Source organism: Mercenaria mercenaria, chromosome 18 (genome assembly GCF_021730395.1).
Source record: "Mercenaria mercenaria strain notata chromosome 18, MADL_Memer_1, whole genome shotgun sequence".
NCBI classification, from domain to species: Eukaryota; Metazoa; Mollusca; class Bivalvia; order Venerida; family Veneridae; genus Mercenaria; species Mercenaria mercenaria.
The window spans coordinates 9234538-9256295 of NC_069378.1; the positions used below are offsets into that span (position 1 = coordinate 9234538).

Below are 21758 nucleotides of genomic sequence, written 5' to 3' on the forward strand. Positions count from 1 at the left end.
TACCATTGGTCAGTCAAGAATGTAGCCTTACCATTGGTCAGTTTGAATGTTGAGCTCAGAAATCAACCAGTCAGATGCTGGAGCTTTTAGACTGGTCTCTAAGCTCAGTTTTATAATGTCTGGTCTCAGGACAGAATACTATCAGACTCTGCAATAGTTTCCAGTATCATTTACTGACTTTACTTGGCCGTGTTCCTTAACCGTAACCACGTTTTACATGAACTTGAATTATGCTGCTCTTTATATATAAATTTGTTAAAGGCTTTGTTTGACTGTGATTATAATTTCGAATTGTAGAGCACTCAGTCATCAGCTGTTGTGATTTACTCTCTGGTTAAAAACTCATCAAAATAAACAGATGAGAATGATGAACTATTAATATTTTTTGTGTTTGAAAGGATCTACTGAGACATTATTTATTATCTTACCTCTTGTTTCTTATCTTCAGGGTATTTATTTTACATCTAAAGCGGTACAGTTACAATCAAGTGTTTTCCAAACATACAAAGATGGGCCAGAATGTGTCAGTACCGACTTACTTAACCATGCAAAATCATTGTACTGAGGAAACACAGCCGGCCTTCCCTCCTACTTTTAATGAACCTAGTCAAAGGTTAGTGAAAAATTTGCCTTCCATCGGAATAGTAATACTAATGATCCTAGTAAGTACTTTAGACTTTAAATGGAAAGATAAGCTTGCCTTCATTGCAATACTAATTTTAGTCTTTTTAGGTGTATAATATCACTCTACTAGAAAGGGACAATTCAGCTAAGTGACAGACAGTTCAGGCTTAAGAAAATTGTATATAGATCTCAATTTTTACAGTTTTAAGCCTGACTGTCTACTACCTGTCTTCAATATAACAAAAATGTATTGCTAAATCCACACATTGTGCAGTCTGAAGTATTATGAATGGTAATGTGTGTAGATGATTTTGTCCACACATTGTGCACTTCTGTCTGTTACGTTGTGGTGGAAACAGTATGAATGGTAATGTGTTAGATGTTTCAATCCACATATTGTGCAGTCTTATCTGTTGTATTTTAGTGGAAACAAGATGAATGGTTTGGATGATTCTAAGGAAGACCTTCCCAGTAGGAGAAAGTTAGAATATCCAGGGTGAGTTTGTTAATGTGATTATAAACTTAAAAGAAAAAAGAGAACCTTTTAACAGTATTCTTAGCTAATATATGCCAATATTTTAATGATGTTGTTTTGTTATATCTGTAACTTGTTCTTCACATCTGTGGATTTTAAACATTGCTTGGAAAGAAGAATTCTTTCAAAGTCAACTTGCAGAACTCCTACAGATGGTATTTAGGCACAGGCAGGCATTTTCAGCAAGTAGCTTAAAACAAGACAAAACAGAAAAAACCTGTGGTGGAGTTTTGTGATAGACTTGCTCACTGCTGACAAATAATGATGGAAAACTTGACCTGATTGACTGCACAAGCCTCTCAGTAACTAACTAGGGAACTATCTTCAGTCATTATTCCCAGCTGAACAGATTAACTCTTATCATGCTGAACACAATTGATTCTGCCTTTGCGGCCAATGTAGATCATGATCAGCCTGCACATCCATGCAGTCTGATCATGATCTGCACTGTTCACAATTCAGTCAGTATCTTTTTGGTATGCACCCCTTTTAACAGTTAATGGTACTGTCCAAACTGAAAGATGAACAAGTTCGTTATAGAAATTAAGCAGGGCACTACTAGTTAAGAGATATGGTGACACATGCTTCTCAGACCAAGTTATTGGTGTGGCAACATGAGCTTGAACAGTCATTACGTATTGTTGTGTTCCTTTTTCAGGTATCAGTTTAAAAGCAAAACTACCTCAGCTGAATCAGATAGCAAGCTTAAGGACAGCGGTAACCCATTTACAGAAACAAAGGAGAAGGTAAGATTATACAAGGGAGTTAACTCCGTATAAATATTTGAGCCTCGTCTTTGCAACTAATGGAAAAAAACATAGAAAGAGTTGCTCTTTTGTATATGAATGTTTTTAAATGTGCACATATGAAATAACAAGGAACAATGCCAAAATGGACTAATAGGTAATTTTGCCAATTTTTTTTCACTCAACAGATGTCTGATTTATATGGAAGCCCTGGAGGGACAATTGATTTCTGTACTTCCCACTTCTGACTTCTAACTTTTGCACTTCTCACTTATAACTTCTTGACTTCCTACTTCTAACTTCTGCACTTCTGACTTCTAACTTCCACACTTCTGACTTCCAACTTCCTGACTTCTGATTTCCAACTTTCACACTTCTTGACTTCTTACTTCCTTCTAACTTCCAACTTCCTGACTTTCGACTTTCGATTTCCAACTTCCACACTTCCTACTTCCGACTTTTTGACTTCTTACTTTCCTCTTCTAACTTCCGCACTTCTGACTTCTAACTTCCGCACTTCTGACTTCTAACTTCCTGATTTTCGACTTCTGATTTCTAACTTCCACACTTCTTACTTCCGACTTCTTACTTTCCTCTTCTAACTTCCGCACTTCTGACTTCTAACTTCCACACATCCTGACTTCCGCCTTCCAACTTTCGCACTTCTGACTTCCAACTTTCCCTCTTTGGAAGTCGGAAGTCAGAAGTAAGAAGTCAGGAAGTTGGGAGTCAGATGTGTGGAAGTTAGAAGTCAAAAGTGCAAAAATTAGAAAAAGGAAGTAAGAAGTCAAGAAGTAAGAAGTGTGGAAGTTGGAAATCAGAAGTCGAAAGTCAGGAAGTTGGAAGTCAGAAGTGCGGAAGTCAAGAAGTTGGAAGTGAGAAGTGCAAAAGTTAGAAGTCAGAAGTGGGAAGTACGGAAATCAATTGTCCCTCCAGGGCTTCCATAGATTTAGCATTTCTTCTTAAGTATAGTGTCAGCTTTATGCAGTGAATTGAATATATGCGGAAATATTAAAATGTGTAATTCTGACCTAAGTTTACTGTTGTACATGGTAGAGAAAACAGTATAGTATACTGTAGCGAAGACCAGCCGGAAGCATTTACAAATTTATGTTAAATAAAGAAATCTTTGCACGGTGAACCCAAACACCTTCGGACTGATAAAATATTGGCCTCTTTCCAGAATAATCCTTGAAATTTTTGTATTATTGTCCTAGAATATGTAAATTTTACATTGCCAGAAAGATGAAGTGGATTCTGTGTTAACATTGGAAGACGAAGATGACCAGGAGCTGAGTCGTGCGATAGAAATGAGCTTGAAAGAACAAGAAGAAAAAGATCAGGTTGGCATCCTTTGTTGTTATAAATTCTAAGTAGATATGAGCACGTGTAGAGACATAGTAAAGTGGGCCTTTATGGCCGGGTGGTTAAGTTTCTTGAATTTGAAACATTTGCCCCTCATTAATGTGACTTTGAAACCTCACTAAGGGTGTGGAATCTGTTCAGCTAGCTTACGGGAGGTCAGTGGTTCTGTCCAGATGCCCATGCCAGAACAGAAACAATACTTGGGAGGGGCGTCTGGGGTCTATCCACCATTGGAAGCTGGAAAAGTAGTCATATGACTTAAATCTTGTCTACAGGAATCTAAAACCAACCAAATAGAAGGAAGAAGAAAGAGATACTAATAATTTGGAGGACATCTGCCTGATTACCATCTTTCAAACTCCACAAAGCAAACTTTACCTTACCTCTGAATCAAACAAAGGCTGTTTGTTTGGTACTCCTATCCTCTACCTACAGAGGGGGCCTCCGTGGCTAAGTGGTTCAGGTCGCTGACTTCAAATCACTTGCCCCTCATCAATGTGGATTCAAGTCTCACTTGGGGCGTTGAATTCTTCATATAGGGAAGCCATCCAGCTGGCTTACAGAAAGTTGGTGGTTCTACCAATGTGCCCGCTCGTGATGAAATAGTGCAAGGAGGGGTACCTGTGTCTTCCTCCACCATCAAAGCTGGAAAGTCACCATATGGCTTATAATTGTATTGGTGCGATGTTAAACCCAACAAATAATAAATAAATAATATATCTACCTACAGATTGTTTTGGTTGGACAAGCTTGCAAAGTTATTATGGATCACCTGTAGAAATTAATACTTAGTTCAATAAAGGATTGGTGTAGTTAGATAAAACAACAATAGTTATCTCGCATACCGCTGGATTATTATGTAAAACCTGTTGCAGTAAGCAGTGTAAATCTTATCTCTGTCTGTTTTTACATTTTTTAAAAAAGTTAAATTATATATCTAGAAGAGTTCATGTTCATAGCTGAATGACTTCTTTTTTGACAGATGTGCCGTGACTATGGTGAAGACTCAATGACCAGCTTTGAAAGAGTGTTGGAACTTAGTCGTCAGGAACGTAAAACAGGTAAACTTGAAGAAATTTTGTAATATAGTGTGTTAGGTGACAGTAAATGCAGGTTTTTTTAGTCCAATACATGCAGACATATCAAAAGGAAGTGGCCTCCCTAAAGATTAGTCAGAATACCAAATTTTTCAGAACATGAAAAAAAAGACTTCCATATAAGATTAAATAGACTGCTTAGAGGTGGTTTACCAAGGTGTTAGAGGCTTATTCAAGAAAGGTGCATTTTCTTCAATATTTTTAGGCCTGGAGGGCAGATTTTTCATAGGTGGTTTTGTTTGTTACTTCTTCCATCTAAACCCCATACTGTAACAGTCTCCTCCCTGTTAGCCAGTAATTCTTAAATGGAATATTGCAAAAAAAGTTGGTTGGATGATATTTTATCAAGATTTTACCAGAAAAGGAATTTAAGATTCTTTCACTGGTTGTAGGTGCAGATGGGAATTTCCTGTCTTGAGGGTAACTGTTTAGGCGGTATCGAGGCTCTGCCGAGTTACGGCATAAACAGCTACAGAGAGCCGGATATGTTTCCATCTGCAGCTACAGCCAGTGATAGAATCTTTTTCTTGCGTACCATGTTAATAATAAAAATAAAATGAATCAACTGGCTTTCTTTTTAGAACTATTTCTTATAGCAGCATGTTTAAACAAAGCACGGGGAACCAACGTCCGTAAACAGGAAAGACGTCATGATGTTTCAAAGACAAGTAACAGTGTTTAGTTCCAGTTTTGCTCTAAATTAATGAATTTTTGATAAAATAACGTTTTTTGGATCGAGAAATATACTATCAGGTACAAAGAGAACTGTCAAAGTATTGGATTTTTATTCCATTTTATGAAATAAAATATAAATTACCTCATAAATCTTCTATATATACATGTATGTAGTTTGTAATACGTCATCTACAGCATGAGAGTCATCTTACACCCGGGGTGTAAGATGGATTTTTCCAGCACCGGTAAAAATACCGGAAATCCCTGTGTGGTAATGCAGAAACAACAAGGCATAAAGCCAACATATTAAAAATGTAATACAGTTGGAGAGCACCCAGTTGATACATCATGAATTGAATATTGAAATCTTGATAATCTCTAGTATGATTTAAGGAACAGCTAAATTCCAAAAGTAATTTGTCAGTTTATTCCTGCGTGACACTTTGGGAGTTTTTGTTTTTTTTCCATATTTTACAAACTGGTGAGATTTTACAAATAAATTCTGCATAAACTAAATTTTTGGAACACCTCATTCTTACTTTTAATTAAGAAATAATATATCTCATTCAGTGATTTGTTTGGAGTTCAGATGTGAAGGAATTATATCATGAGGGCACAGCCCTATATGAATGCAAGGTACCTTTGAATGTGTTTATCATGAAAATTGTGCTAAATAGATATGGTTTAATAGAATATATCCATGTATGTGTTACAGATGTACCAAAAGTCAAACATGTGAATCAGATGACTGAAGAGGAAATGATTCAGCTTGCAATAGAACAAAGTCTCATGGACACACAAACTGATGATGTCATTGATCATTTGTACACAAGAAACAGTGATGTTCTTGGCATAGATGACCATTCTTACACAGGAAATTATGACATTGGACCAGATGGTGATAATTATGAAACACTTGCTGCAAAAAATCACAAAACTTACGAAAAACGTAGACACAGTTCAGACAGCGATCTTAAAAACAAGTTTGAATCAGTTTCTGATTTGTTTCCTTCTGAAAGTACTAGACTTAAGGAAAATCTGTCAAAATCAACGAAAGAAGAAGAAAGTATTGTGTTAAATTCTAGTATAAGTAGTGAAGAAAGTGAAAGAAATACAGGTGAAAGTAGTGACATCAACAATAAACAGACATCTAGTAATGTCACCGACGAGAAAAGTAACAAAAGTACAATGGAAAAAACACCTGGAAAAGCCTGCAAAAATAGCTGGAGAAATAGACTCAATAATCTGTCTCGGCGGTTTTCAGCAAGCAGCGATGAAGAACCTGTGAATAATGAGTTACTTTGTACCGAAGAAATGCCTGAAAATTTTGAATTTGAAATTGAGAAAAAGGATATAAAGGCAAAATGTCCAGGAAAAGTGTATGAACTTCATAACATTGATGATTTGATTGAGGATGAAAGCAATAAGGATGTACGATCCAATGGAGTTCATATAGAAGAGGATTTAAATACGACTGTGTCTGATAAGTTAAATGGGGAAAGTAAGCCAGACGAGGTGGTGGAAAGTGCTTCTTTAAATAATGATGAAGATGGGAAGTCAAGAGAGGAAAAAGTGAATGGTTTACAAAGAGATTGTCAGTTAACCAGTAAAGGAGATGACACAAAGAAAACGAAGTTACCAATAAATGTAGCTGTAGATGAGTTTGTGTTTGAGGCAGAGGATGAAGATGGTGAGTTTTTTTTAAACAGTATTGTAGATCGGGAGTTATCTTTCTTGTTTGCATAATCTATCCATCTGATTGGGACATGAACCAGACGGCAACCAACTTCTTTAATGAAGTGGTCCCTTGAAATTCAGGTGGTCCCGATAGTGTATTAACAAAATATATTTAATCAGAAAAAAAACAACAGGTATTTACATTCTTAAATGAATTTGTTTTACAAGAAATTAGAGTACATTATATCTTTGTGATATGAGCCACGCCATGAGAAAACTAACATAGTGGCTTTGCAACCAGCATGGATCCAGACTGGTCGCAAAGCCACTATGTTGGTTTTCTCATGGCACGGCTCATATTACTTACATACTGTAACTTAAACATTGCTTTACAGAAAATTTCAGCACATTTAACTATTGAGCCGTTACACAGGTTACTTTAACTGTTGAGCCGTCTTACACAGGTTACTTTAACTATTGAGCGGTCTTACACAGGTTACTTTAACTATTGAGCCGTCTTACACAGGTTACTTTAACTATTGAGCCGTCTTACACAGGTTACTTTAACTATTGAGCCATCTTACACAGGTTACTTAATCTATTGAGCTGTCTTACAAAGGTTACTTTAACTATTGAGCCTTCTTATGGTTGCTTAAAATTGACAACGTTTTATTTTTTTGGTGGGTTCAGGGGACCTACCAACTTTCAGGATTTACTGATTCCCCTGAAAATTTACTGTGTATATGTCAGGAGACCACTGTTAGTGTCTGCCACTGCTGAATAAAAGTTTTGCAGTATTATTTAAATTTTGCATGCAATAGTTTGTAGACTTTTAGAGTTACAGCATGTATGGATTATGTTAAAGGAATCCTCTGTACATAAGCCTCAGAATATCATAATTTTGAAAAAGATGAATTCACATTAAAGAGTATTAAACTGATAAAGTGAATGAGTTCAGATGTTATTTTTGCTGTTAGCTGTAAAGTTAGTTTAACTCCTTGAATTTGTATCACAAGGTTATTTTGTGACTACTGATTTTAAGCTCACATGATTAGCACTATTGAAGGGATAGAATTTAACTTTTTTGCACTTACAGATTTTTGTTGGCTAACTCGTAGAAATATAAACTTTACTGGCATTTTTTTCAGATTCTTGGCTGTCCCTGGTTGAAGACAAGGAGAACAAAAAACCATTGTCAGAAAAGCCAAAATTGTCAGATCCCTTAGAGTTCTCAATGGATATTAACGATACATCAGCAGATGAAGTGGACACTTACATGGAGGAGAATATCGAAATACCTGAGATCAGTAATGAGGTAAAATGAAGCATTTTCAATATGATTTTAATTAACAAAATTTGTTAGCAGAAACTTCATTACTTGATGCAGTGACTAATTGGTGTGTAAAATGTTTCATTTGAGGAAGCCATCCAGCTTTGTGGAAGGTCGGTGGTTCCACCCATGTGCTCACCCATGCCTGAGGTAATGACCAGAGGGGCACCTGGGGTCTTCCTCACCCAGCAATAACTGGAAAGTTGCAATATGATCTAAAATTTTCATAAATCAACCAAAGAAAAAAATGTGTCAGAATTGGCGCTTAGTAGTATTAAAAAGCTTGACAAGTAGCTCTACATTTCTTGGGGTTTAATTTTATAGTTTCAAGTACTTCACGAAAATTTATCCATAAGAATATAGATGTCAGTAAGAATATAGATGATACTGGAGGAGGTACTACAGTTTGTAATTTATGTTATGTACTTTCAGAAGGGAGAACTGCCTTACAGCTACAGACTGGTCAGCATAGTCAACCACATGGGGCTGTCATCTGCAACAGGTAACATTGGGGCCAGGGGAGTTGGACCTGAATTCACCCTTGTGATTATGTATTTGAAATCAGAATCTTCTTGGCTTTTATTACTTAGTTTCTGACATTACAATTTTAATGGAATCCTTCACCTGAGCAGGTTCAGGCTTTCTTACTGTTCACCAAACTAGGACACAATGTTTATTTGCATAGTGTCTAGGCCAGGTTTGATTAACTATACTGACGAGGTATGAAAACGCAACAAACATATGCCTGAATATATTTTTACTGCAAAAAGCATCACCTTGAAATGTTCAACACATACACATCTCGATACTCTATACCCATTGTGTTACTTTTACGTTCTGTTGTGCTGATTAAATTTGAACACAATGGGTATAGAGTATTGAGATGTGTATGTGTTGAACATTTCAAGGTGATGTCTTTTGTAGTAAAAATATATTCAAGCATATGTTTGTTGTGTTTTCATATCTCGCCAGTGTATATGGATTCCTGCAGTGGCTCTGGAGACATGGCCAAGGAATAATTCAAAATTGTCCACTCGATAATTTTAGCAGTTCTTATTTATATTGGCAAGTTTCGATAATTAGCTTAATTCACCCAACTCCTGCTGGGGTTATGGCTCTTGAATTACTCAAAATTGTGAAAGTTGTCAGTGTCTGCTCTAACTTCTTATTCAGTAATCACCAGACTTGATCATAATGTTTGTGGACATAATTTCTCAGAAAAATTCTATAACCAGCCTGATACTCAAAATCACTCAAGTTACGGCCCCTTAAATATTCAAAATTGTGAAAATTGACAGTCTACTTGATAACTTGAGCAGTTCTTGTCCAGTGTTCACCAAACTTAGAATGTTTCTTGGCATTATTATCTTCGCCAGGTTTAATAACCCGTCAGACAGTCTTTGCTGCTCTTGTGCTTAGCAAAACTGTCTGGAAAGCTATGCTCTCCTTTGATAAGTGGTTACTTTGAACCTCTTGCCCAGCACAGCTGAAGGTTTGAAACCTGCTTTGTAGTGGAGAATTCTTTCATGTTATGAAGCCGTCCAGCTGGCTTTTAAAAGATTGATTGTTCTGCCAAGGTGCAAAGCCTGAAATGATGCCTAGGGGCACCTGGAGTCTTCCTCCACTGTCAAAACCTGGAATGTTGACCAAAATTGTGTCAGTGTGATGTTAAACCAAACAAAAACAACCAAATTGTTATTGACAGTCGTAATGGATAAATTACTGTTATGTAGGGCACTATCTGAGTGATGTGTATGATATGAAGAAGAAAGCATGGTACAGTTTTGATGACTCACATGTTACTAAGATCAGTGAAGCCGAGGTGAAATCGAAGCGGGAGAGAAGCGGATATATATTCTTCTACATGAGCAAGTATGCAATTGTTGATACTTTTTATGCATAAATGTACAAGTTACAGTAGTTTTTCAAAGTAAATAAAAAACGTGAAAGGAAATGGAAGGAAATTTTATACATCTTTAATGTTGGTGATAACTGAAGCGTTTTGAATGTAATGCAATGTAGAGTTTGTGCCTAGGGTTCTTACAGACATTGAAAAAGAACTTGAATTTTTGCTAGTCCTTGAAAAATCTTTGAAAAATGACTTAAACCTCAAAAAGTACTTAGATTTTGAATAAAACTGCTTGAATATGACCCAAAACTGCTTAAGGTATAAGGTCACTAATAGTAATGTTTACAAAATGGCCTTTGCTTGGAATATTCTGAAAGATAACTGTGTTTTGCACCATTTTGCAAATTTTAAACAACTTTTACCGTGCCCTTTTTAAAAATTTTTGAATAACTTATGGTATCTCCTCAAGCTAAAGTCGAGACAAATTTCAAAGTGATAGCCACTATCCAAAACGTTTGCAGAGAACTCATTTTACCATTAATTTCAATAGAAGAAACATCAAACTATTGGTAAACAATTATAAAACACAATATAAAAATGTCAATATCATTTTCTCTATGGTGCCTCAAGTAAACGGATTTAATGAGACAGAATTCATACTTCAACATTGAAAAAATAAGGTCGAATGATGTGTTTCTGTTTTGAATTTTGCTTACTCCATTTAAAAATAACCTTAGGGAAGATGTAAAACCTACCTAAATTTCTTCCGCAATATATAATCTAAGAGTGAAAGCAAAATAGAGAACTTTCACCGTGCGTAACTCGATATTTTTAAAGATTTGTAACTCTACCCCTTCTGTTTTAGTAGAAAATTCTCTTTGAACACCAAGAAATTGCTTATAAGATTCATATTTTTCCATTTTTGTACAAAACATCAATAATAAGTCTTGAAAGAAGTAAAAACTTAGTAGTAAAAAAGGTAAATAAGTAAAAAAAAATTTGGTCCCAGTAGGGCCGGAACCTACGCCCCCTAAGAATTGCAGTAAAAGTAGGTTTATGGTAGGACTTGAATACTCTTCAAAAAGGAGGTTCTCTATTAGTGATCTAATACCTTAAGAATGTTTGTAAGGAAATTGCTTTGAGGAATAGAATCAATTTAGAAAGGAAATAGAGAAATGGGAGATAAGTGGAAGAAGTTAAGGTATTTGGTAACAAAGCAATCATGGTATTCACCAGTAGATGTCACAAACAACTATTGGACTGCCTTTTATAACTTTTTTTACAGAGAGCAGTTTTTGCTATATTTTTATATGCCCACCCTCTAATTCAAACAGTTTTCATCCGATCTTCACCAGATTTGGTGACAATGTTTGTGGGCATAATATCTTGGCCAAGTTCGATAACCAGCCAAATCGTCCCAGTCACTCCTGGATTATGGCCCTTGAATTACTCAAAATCTGTGAATTTAGCCTTGTCCGCCCTCTAAATTGAACAGTTTTCATCCAACCTTCACCAGATTTGGTGACAATGTTTGTGGGCATAATATCTCATCCAAGATTGATAACCACCCAAATTGCCTCAGGCAGTCTTGGATTATGTCCCTTGAATTACTCGAATCTTTTTATGATACGTTACTGAATATTTAGACAAGCGTATTTTGTGACAGTCTGGCACTCTTGTTTTTTATAGAAAAAGGAAATGAAATTGAGATCTTGAGGAAAAATGGCCTTGAAACGGTTTAGATGTCTTCGAAAAGTACTTGAATTTTATCCCAGAAGTTCTGTAAGAACGCTGTGCTCATGAAATTGTTTAAGTAGCTTAAGTCTTACCTTATTACACACACTGATTTTGCAGATGCAACCATGAAATTAGGATATGTAAAATATGTTCACATACTGATATAGATAAATGTTTATTTCAGGGACATATTTGACGACTTGGCACTTCAACATGCTGTGATCACAACAAGTAAAACCACATAATATAATGTACAACATTAGTGTACACTTACTATTGAATCCTCCTTTGAAAATTTACAAATAGAGTGTTGTTGACTAAAAGTGTACAAGAATTAGATATGGCTCTTCATTTTACAAACACAGTGTTGTTGATTGAAATGAACTGGAAAAAGTGATGCAATACTGAGAATGAAGATGTTCTGGCATTAAGTGAGAGGAAGATATGAGGTGAAAATAATTGCCAAGTGAAATGCAGGATCTGGATGAAAAGAAAGAATATTGTGTGCAGTCTCATTTATTTAGTTATAGGGTGAAGTTAATAGTAAGGGAGAAGTATTGATGTGAATTTTAATGTCAAAACCAAACAAACTGGCAGGAAATCTGAATACACCAAGTCATCAAGTGATTGGAAACAAAACACACACCAAGTCATCCCAAGTCATCCAATGATATTGTCAGAGTTTTAGACATAAAAATGTATGATTAACCTGAATTTAAGGTCTAGTTTGAATTGGGTTTGTTGAAATTGATAGATATATGGAGTTTTTAGAATATTCCTGCTTGTCAAAACCTAAGCAGTGTTTGACTTTGAGACTTTGATTACATTACTATTTACATTTAAAGAAAGTCTCGACTGTTACATTAAAAAAGGGTAATTGTACCTATCTAGTGTTATTTCTAGAGCGACACAGCGGGGCGCCCCGCCCTGCCCTTTTTAATTGCCGCCCCGCTGCCCTTATAATGTGCCCTCCTGCCTTTGATCTTCTGCTAAATTCCGCCCTTTATCCTGTGGACATGCCTCGCTGATTTTTTGATCAGCAAATTACGTCACGGCGAGTGCACACAGGTAACGAGAATCAATGAGGTGTTATGATTAATTGATAAAGTATTGATTATGTGTACTGTCAAAAAAGCGCCAATTAATAAATTATCCGTAAGCGGCCAGCTGATTATCGAGCACGTGAAAAGCGCCCTGTAAAATTTCTTCATGCACCATTGTTTAGTATAATAAGAAGATATCTTTGCAGTCTAATCCTACCTTCATTTTTACTAGCAAATCCACAAATTTTAATGAATTTCGAAAGCAAAAATAAGTTAAAGATATCCATTCACGATTCTAATTACACCCGATGTCGTATGCAAACAACAACAACAACATGCAAATTTTCAATTATTCCTTCAAAAAAGCTGAATATCACTGTTAATTTTTATGATAAGTATCATCATAATTTGAGGAATTATCTCTGGTTTAACCTTAGTGAGTCAAGTAAACTGAACAAGAACTGCTTTCACATGTCATTCCGAAAGTGTACCAGTATCCGGATAGTACATTTTGGATACATTTTTTACAAACTTTTATAGCACTTTTCTGTTGATGAAATATTGATGAAAGGCCTAATTAATTTATTAATGACATAAATTTTGATACATATTAGTTTACAATGTAACCTGAAACTGACCTTTTTATTATGTTGTAACATGATCTTGGCTTCAAGCTTATTAGATACATATAACATATAAAACCCCTCCACTATATCATAATTATCCATATGAATAAGTTGACATCCTTAGTAATATTTTTTGAGAAAAAAAGCTTCAATGAATGGTTTGACAAAAAATATGTAGTAATGTTAAACCCTTTGTTAACTCTGTTACTGGTTTTGGGAACATATCTTTTACCACTTTATTCAGTGATTTAAAAGTATAAATCATAAGTGTAATAAATACATAACTATAAACATCTAGAAATGTAACTACTGCTGCGGTAACTTTCCAGTTTAAAACAGCACTATGCCCCTTTTTGGCAGCACCCTGCCCCTTTTAGACAGCACCCTGCCCTTTTTGAGCTCTAGAAATAACACTACTGTCTCTGTTTAATATTTTCATTCCTGTATATACTTTAAAATATATGTTTAATTTTTAACTTTTTAAAGTGGCTGACTCGGTCAGAAGTGATTTAAACTACCAATTCAGAGTTTGTAATTTTCATCTGTGACTTGAATTTTATACTAAAGAAACTGTAGACACTAAATCACAACTGTAGTTATTTTCCAAACATTTTGATTTGCTCTCGTTCACCTGTCCGTCAGATTTGTGTCTAGCATATCTCAGAAAGTGTTTGAACTAGTCATCGAACCTTACAGGGGTTTTCAGCATATGAAGTTGTGCACCAGGTGTTTTATTTATTATTTCACACATCCAGACTAAAATTATGGTCCTTGACCTTGGACCACCACTGTCCTATGGACACACGTCTAGTTTTTCAATAAGTTGTATGTTGAAGAAATTGTTGGTAAGTTAATATGTTCCCACATTTATGTTCGGGACGTTTAGCATTGCTGCTGTCGGTACATCCATATGTACTTCCCGAAATCTTGCGTGTCCAACTCCTCCCACTCTATTAGCCTGATTTGCTTTAAACTTTCATAGATGAACAAGCTTGGTGTGCAGATGACCATAAAGGAAGGAACTTCTGTTTATTTTTACAGCAGTTACATCCCTTTGATAATTTTACAAAATAGAATACAGAGAAAAATTTTGTATGTCCAACTCCTCAAACACTATTGAAAGAATATGCTTGAAAGTTTCACAGATGAAAGACCATCATGTGAAGTTGACCATAAAAATAATGGACTACTGTGGTTAGTTTTTCTAGAATTATGGCCCTTTTTTAATTTCACAAAATAGGCCAAAGCGAAGAAATTTGGTGTGTTCAACTCCTCATACACTTTTTGAAGGAATGGATTCAAAGTTGCTATGAATTTGACCATAAAGAATGGGCAGTGACCATTTTGACCAGTGTTATGGCCCTTTCTTAATTTCACCATGTTTGGTATATTGAATAAATTTTGTATGCTCAATCTCTCATACCCTTTGAAGGAATGGGTTCAAAGTTGCATAAGTGAAGAACCTTTATATGAAATTGCCCAGTATGTTGGGGCATCCGTGTCCTATGGACACAGTCTTATTTCATACCTGAAGGATGTCCAAAATAAAGAAAACACAGATCTGTAGAAGTCAACTATAATTTATTTCACTTATATTAACTTGATGAATAATTTATATGTGTAAGTTAACTGTTACCTTGGAACGAGTGTTCAGGAGATAACAACTGTGTGAACATAATAAATGTGAGTTATTTATATTTAATTAAAATGCATTATTTTAGGGCATTACTGTATTCATTAAACGTATTTATCCATGACTAAATATGCTGTCGAGACCACCCTAGAGAAGTCAGAATGGTCTCTATACAGGCTGTCTTTAGTCACAGGTCGAAATATAGTAAAACCTCTGTGAAAGAAACCTCCAAGTAGCAGATACCTTGCTACAATGGAAAAATGTTCTTTCTCATCAGACAAAACACTGTGCAACATATTTAAGAGAAGAAAAATGGACAAGATTTTCCCCAATTTGAGTTGTGACAGCACAATCTTGTCCTAATGTGAAATGCAACCATTTCCGTGGAAAAAAACACTGGATATGATTCATTTAACACTTCTTCTATTTATTGCTGTACAGGTATGGAATGGCTTGCCAGTCTATAGCCAGAACTATTACAAGAGTTCAAGAGGTCTGAGTGAAAATAGTCCTGATTATTGGCAAGCAATTCATTAAATGTCTTGACCCTTAACATTCTGAACACGATTGGTTGTGCCTTTATGACTAGTGTAGATCCATGAAGGGATTTACGACCAGTGAAGATCATGATCAGCCTGCACATCCATGCAGTCTGATCAAGATCTGCACTTGTTGCCATTCAGGCAGTATCTTTTTGGTATGCACCCTTTTAACAGTTAATGGTACTGTCCAAATTGAAAGATGTACAAGTTCATTTTAGAAATTTAGCAGGGTAATGGTTAAGTCATGACATCATATTGTCTATGTCAAAATTTATTATGCTAGTGTAAAAATTATCAGAAGTATGATGTCCCATGACGTCAAATGTAATAATAGGAATTTAGGATACTTATATCATACCTTATTGTATTTTTGAAAATTTTATACACCTTGCTTCTTATTATGTCTCCCAACACAAAGTTGTGTTGGAGATATTGTGCATTACTCCTGTCTGTGTGTCTGTCTGTCGCAATGATGGTCTGCACCAAGTTGAACATTTCTCATCCGATCTTTACCAAACTTAAACAAAATGTAAGACCCCAGCCAGGTTCGATAACTACCCAGATAGGCCGAGGCACTTCAGAATTATGGCCCTTGAACATAATAACACACGACTACCAGTGCATCATTGTAGACCAGTTACTCCACTCCACTACCCATGCAGCATTGTAGACCGGTTACCAATAATGACACAGCATTGTAGACGGTTACTCCAACATGTGAATACCAATAGGCCACAAAAAGTACACAAAGACAGACTTACTATTCAGATGATTAGGCAGTTGTGGGAGACATGCGCTTTTCTCAAAAGCACCTAGTATTACTTTCATTACTATCCTCTGTTGTATCTGTAAATAAACCAGGTTATGATTTGTTTATGCACTGCTTTATGTGATTTTAAATCCTGTCTATTTAACAGGTTCTTTATTCTTACAATATTCTTACAAGAGTTGAATTGGTTTTGTGTCAGTGTGATTTAGCCTGTCAGGTAAAGCACATCTGCCACAGCAGATGTGTCTCCAACAGTGATTGGAAGTTGTTTACTAGTCGTAAAAAGCACTGTACAAGTGGCCTTTTCCACATTGACCATTTCCACGTGAATTTTGTATCATTTTATCAGGTGTCTGAACTTATTCAAGATAACACATTATTTCCAGTGACCTCTTTACCAAAATTTGATTTTGTCATAAACAGCCAGCATCTTAGCAACCAAATATAATTCAACTTTCTTTGATTTTTAGCTCGACTATTCGAAGAATAAGTAGAGCTATCCTACTCACCACGGCGTCGGCGTCGGCGTCGGCGTCACACCTTTGGTTAAGTTTTTCGTACCAGTCCACATTTTGACAAAGTCTTCTGAGATAAAGCTTTGAAACTTTCAACACTTGTTTACCATCATCATGGCCAGTTATAGGCAAGAGCACATAACTCAATCAAGGATTTTGGCTGAATTATGGCCCCTTTTGACTTAGAAATCATGGTTAAGTTTTTCGTACCAGTTCATATTTTGACAAAGTCTTTTGAGATAAAGCTTTGAAACTTTCAATACTTGTTTACCATCACCATGTCCAGTTATAGGCAAGAGCATATAACTCTATCAAGGATTTTGGCTGAATTATGGCCCTTTTTGACTTAGAAATCTGGGTTAATATTTCGTACCAGTTCATATTTTGACAGTCTTTTGAGTTAAAGCTTTGAAACTTTCAACACCTGTTTACCATCACCATGTCCAGTTATAGGCAAGAGTACATAACTCCAAGGATTTTGGCTGAATTATGGCCCCTTTTGACTTAGAAATCATGGTTAAGTTTTTCGTACCAGTTCATATTTTGACAAAGTCTTTTGAGATAAAGCTTTGAAACTTTCAATACTTGTTTACCATCACCATGTCCAGTTATAGGCAAGAGCACATAACTCCATCAAGGATTTTGGCTGAATTATGGCCCTTTTTGACTTAGAAATCTGGGTTAATATTTCGTACCAGTTCATATTTTGACAAAGTTTTGAGATAAAGCTTTGAAACTTTCAACACCTGTTTACCATCACCACGTCCAGTTATAGGCAAGAGTACATAACTCCATCAAGGATTTTGGCTGAATTATGGCCCCTTTTGACTTAGAAATCTTGGTTAAGTTTTTCGTACCAGTTCATATTTTTTGTAAAGTGTTTGACATATGGCTTTGAAACTTTTATCACTTGTTTAGTATAATAGTCTCTATCTGTAGGAAAGAGAACATAACTCTGTCATCTATTTTGGCTGAATTATGGTCCTTTTTGGATTTTGAAATTGGTTCTGTTTTCATACAAGTCCATGTTTTGTCAAAACTATTTGACATATGGCTTTTAAACTTTGAACACTTGTTTATCATTATGATTTCCATCTGTAGGCAAGAGTACATAACTTTTTTGACTGAATTATGGCCCTTTTTGGACTTTGAAATTGGCTCATATATTGCCATTTAGTGCAAGACTTATCGAAATCAAAGTAATACAGGAACATTGTTTGTCTAATCTATTTATTTCTTTTGTCTGAATATCCGTGGAAATATTTTGACCCCATTCTTCAATCAATTCTTCGAATAGTGGAGCGTGCTGTCATCAGACAGCTCTTGTTTTACTAGCCCGCCTGCTTAGCTCAATAGGGAGAGTGCAGGTCTATGGATGGTGGGGTCGTGAGTTCAAGCCTTTGGGGAGGCGTATGTTCTCGGTGACAATTGTGTCTGAAATCATTTGTCCTCCACCTGATTCATTCATGTAAGGAAGTTGGCAGTTACTTGCGGAGAACAAGTTTATACTGGATTTAGGAACACTGGTTATAAATGTTAACTGCTCCTGTTAACTTCCAAAGCAAAAAAAAAAAACATTTTTACTATGAACACAATTTTCCAAGCTTTCAGTCTAAGGGACATTGCTTCATTTTATTCTTGATATCTTGCTTGATTATTTTTAGAAATATTGATTTTGTGATACAGTCTCTTTTAAGACTCAAGTTTAGAATTGTTAGCACAGCTAGTTAATACTGTCAGATATAAATCAGATGTAAAGAATTAACCCTTAGCCTGCTGCAGGCGAATTTAACAGCCTTTGCAAACAGCTTGGAACCGGATCAGACGCCGATTAAATCGGCGTCTGATCAGGTTCCAAGCTGTTTGCTACTCTGACAATATTTCTTCCAATTTTGGAGCAAATTGAATGAACTTTACAATTTTAGCAGACGACATTTCCAGCAGACGACAATTTATCTAGCATGCTAAAGGTTAATTAGCAATAAACATTTTCTCACCTGTAGTTATCATTGAATTTACATTATTTTGATTTTGAAGTTTTATTTACATGTTAATATTGATATGGTATAATGTGGTATAAACTATGTTGAAACTTTTTGTATGAATATTGTTAATGATGAAATTGACATTTGTAAGTTATGATGTTATAGAGTAATTTAAAGAATATTAAAAGATTCTTACTTATCTCTGTTTTGAGTCTTTATGTTTTAATTGGAACTGAATTCTGAAATGCCGTATTCATTACCATTGAATGCATTCTGCAAACTAAATCCATCCTTTTTGCAGTCCAGAGCTCTGCCAGCCATGAAAGGAGTTTAAATGTTTTAGGCACATATGAGTCGCACCGTGAGAAAATCATCTGCGCAGTCTGGTCAGGATCCATGTTGTTCGCTTTCAAAGCCTATTGCCATTAGGGAAAACGTTAGCGAACAGCATGAATCCTGACCAGACTGCGCGGATGTGCAGGCTGGTCTGGATCCATGCTGTTCGCAAAGCCACTATGTTGGTTTTCTCATGGCGCGGCTCATATATTTTCCAGATTGAGACAATTTGTAATGCACACCAGTCAGACTCCTAGCTCAGAGATCAAGGTCAAACTTAAAGTCAAAAGTCAGTAGAGATTCTCCCTGTACTGTTCATAACATGTTATATTATATAGGTCATAAAAATTTGACCGAACATTCATCCAGATATTACATGTCGGCTAACAATTCCATTCAAATGAAGCAATTTGGGGGCATATACAGTTTCTCAAAAGTAGTTTCTTGTTTTTCTTCATTTTAATAAATCGGTCTGAAATATTTGAAATAGGCCTAAAAGCGAAAATCAATTTCCGAAACCAAGATAATGACCCAGTTTCAAATTTAGTAGAGTTTATAAACAAATATTCCGATTAGGATTTAAATTGACTTAGTAGAAAGTATGGCTTCTAGTGTCTGGGAGATTGGTAAGACGGACAGACACATAGACAGACAGACATACTGTTTACAAAGTATTTCTATCATTTGGCTTACTGACCTACTCTTTAATCCCATGAGACAGTTTCAATTTAGTCAAGACTTTTTAAAGACAAACATTCTGGGATTAAATAGAAAATAAGGCCTCTATAATGCTTATAACTTGTTTCTATTATTAGCTCACCATGAGAACGCTTGGGTCTAGGATCATAATTTTTTGTACACAGGTGTAACATGATAAAATAAAGGTCAAGTTCGACTTTGGGGTCAAAGGTCAAGGTTGCAGTGACCCTGAACAATAATACGGTTTCCAGATGATAACTTGAGAACGCTTAGGCCTAGGATCATACATTTTGGTATACAGGTGTAACAACCTGAAATGTCAAGGTCACAATGACAGGAAACAGTCAAATGGTTTCAGGATGATAACTTGAGAAACGCTTGGGCCTAGGATCATGAAAATTGATAGGGAGGTTGGTTATGACCAGCAGATGACCCCTTATGATTTTGAGGTCACAGGTCAAGGTCTCAATGACCTTGAACATTTAAAACGGTTTTCGGACAATAACTTCAGAACACTTTGGACCAGCAGATGACCTGTATTGCTTTTGAGTTCCAAAGGTCAGAGTACCCGGAACATTTAAAACTTTTCTTAACAATAACTTGAGAACGCTTGGGCTGAGGATCATGAAACTTCATAGGGAGGTTGATCATGACCAGCAGATGACCTGTATTGATTATGAGGTCAGTAGGTCTTTGACATTGGTTTAGTTCTGTGACATAGCCATATTGTGGGGGGTATAATTCGCCAGTCCTGTGACAACTCTAGTTTCAATTATTTGTAAAATAAAACAAAATATTGCAGGAGACCTGGCCACGTTTCCCAGTAATTAATATGCATATAAAATGATCCTGAGTGATCCTATAGCAGGAATGTTTGAATAATTCAAAATCAAAACCCATTTTACCAGTGTATTATCGCTTATCCCAGCTTATCGACCTCATTTAATAAAAACATGTATTTTAATAGATTTTACAAAAAGAAATGATTACAATAAGCCTTGTATTTATATCCACGTAGTTTATAAACCGTATTTCCATAGTGTACGGGTTGTCTAAGACCAAGCTTAAAAGGTGTTTTAAGATTATATTTTATTTCTTCCCGGAAGTATTTCAGCTATCGCATTAATAGTTGTCGTTTCACGCAAAATACAAAGAAGAAAAAAATGAGACAGTTTTGAAGATTAAATATTCTCTAGAGAGATATAACTCATGCTTACAGATGTTTTAAACGTATTTTGTAAATTTGACTTTACATCACTAAGAATTTATCTAACGCGGAGCGGACGCAAACATTTTATCTAAAACGGAGAAAATATCAGGTCCATACTCGGCATTTATCTAACGCGGAGGGAACATCAAGCGGACTCGAACATTTATCTAACGCGGAGGGAATATCAGGAGGGAATATCAGATGCGTAGGAATCACATCTTTCTCATTTTCCAAGTGTGTTCTTGTTCCAGTGACTAAGACTAATAAAAGACACAAGAAATCAGGCACACTTAGAATGAGTCTGTTGAGAAATAAGAAAATGTGCAACATCCCTCACGACCCCTTCCCCTCCCCAGGCCCCTATCCCCACCCATCATTGGCTTAATAAATGTGGGTTCGATTCTCGCTTTGGGCGTAGAATTATTCATGTGGAAGCCATCCAGATGGCTAACGGAAGGTCGGTGATTCTACTAAGGTGTCCGCCTGCGATGAAATAATGCCCGGAGGGGCACCTGGGGGTCTTCCTCCACCATCAGCTTTAGCTGGAAAGTCGCCATATGACCAATACTTTTGTTGGTGTGAGGTTAAACCTCTCCACCCCACCGCCCAACCGTGAAAAAAATAAACGTGAAAGACCCTCACGCCCAGCAGTGCCGCCCCTACGAAACATGTGTACATATCGACAAAAAAAAACAACACTTCAGTCCAAGTACGAGGATATATTTTACTTTTTACCATCATATTAATAACTTGTCTTCGTTCTTC

General features: G+C 36.0%; 1 protein-coding gene across 2 annotated transcripts in view; it reads left to right on the plus strand.

The window, feature by feature from the left end:
* The window catches only part of LOC123537803 (ubiquitin carboxyl-terminal hydrolase 37-like), a 62527-nt gene extending 43580 nt beyond the window's left edge, over positions 1-18947 (plus strand). For both annotated transcript variants that reach the window (XM_053530531.1, XM_053530530.1), the window contains exons 13-22: positions 449-613; positions 1049-1120; positions 1818-1905; positions 3147-3248; positions 4253-4331; positions 5758-6732; positions 7868-8034; positions 8482-8551; positions 9783-9921; positions 11820-18947. In XM_053530531.1, coding sequence (XP_053386506.1) covers positions 449-613; positions 1049-1120; positions 1818-1905; positions 3147-3248; positions 4253-4331; positions 5758-6732; positions 7868-8034; positions 8482-8551; positions 9783-9921; positions 11820-11880 — 1918 coding nt within the window. In that variant the 3' untranslated portion in view covers positions 11881-18947. The remainder of the gene's footprint in view (positions 1-448; positions 614-1048; positions 1121-1817; positions 1906-3146; positions 3249-4252; positions 4332-5757; positions 6733-7867; positions 8035-8481; positions 8552-9782; positions 9922-11819) is intronic.
* The last annotated feature ends 2811 nt before the right edge of the window (positions 18948-21758 follow it).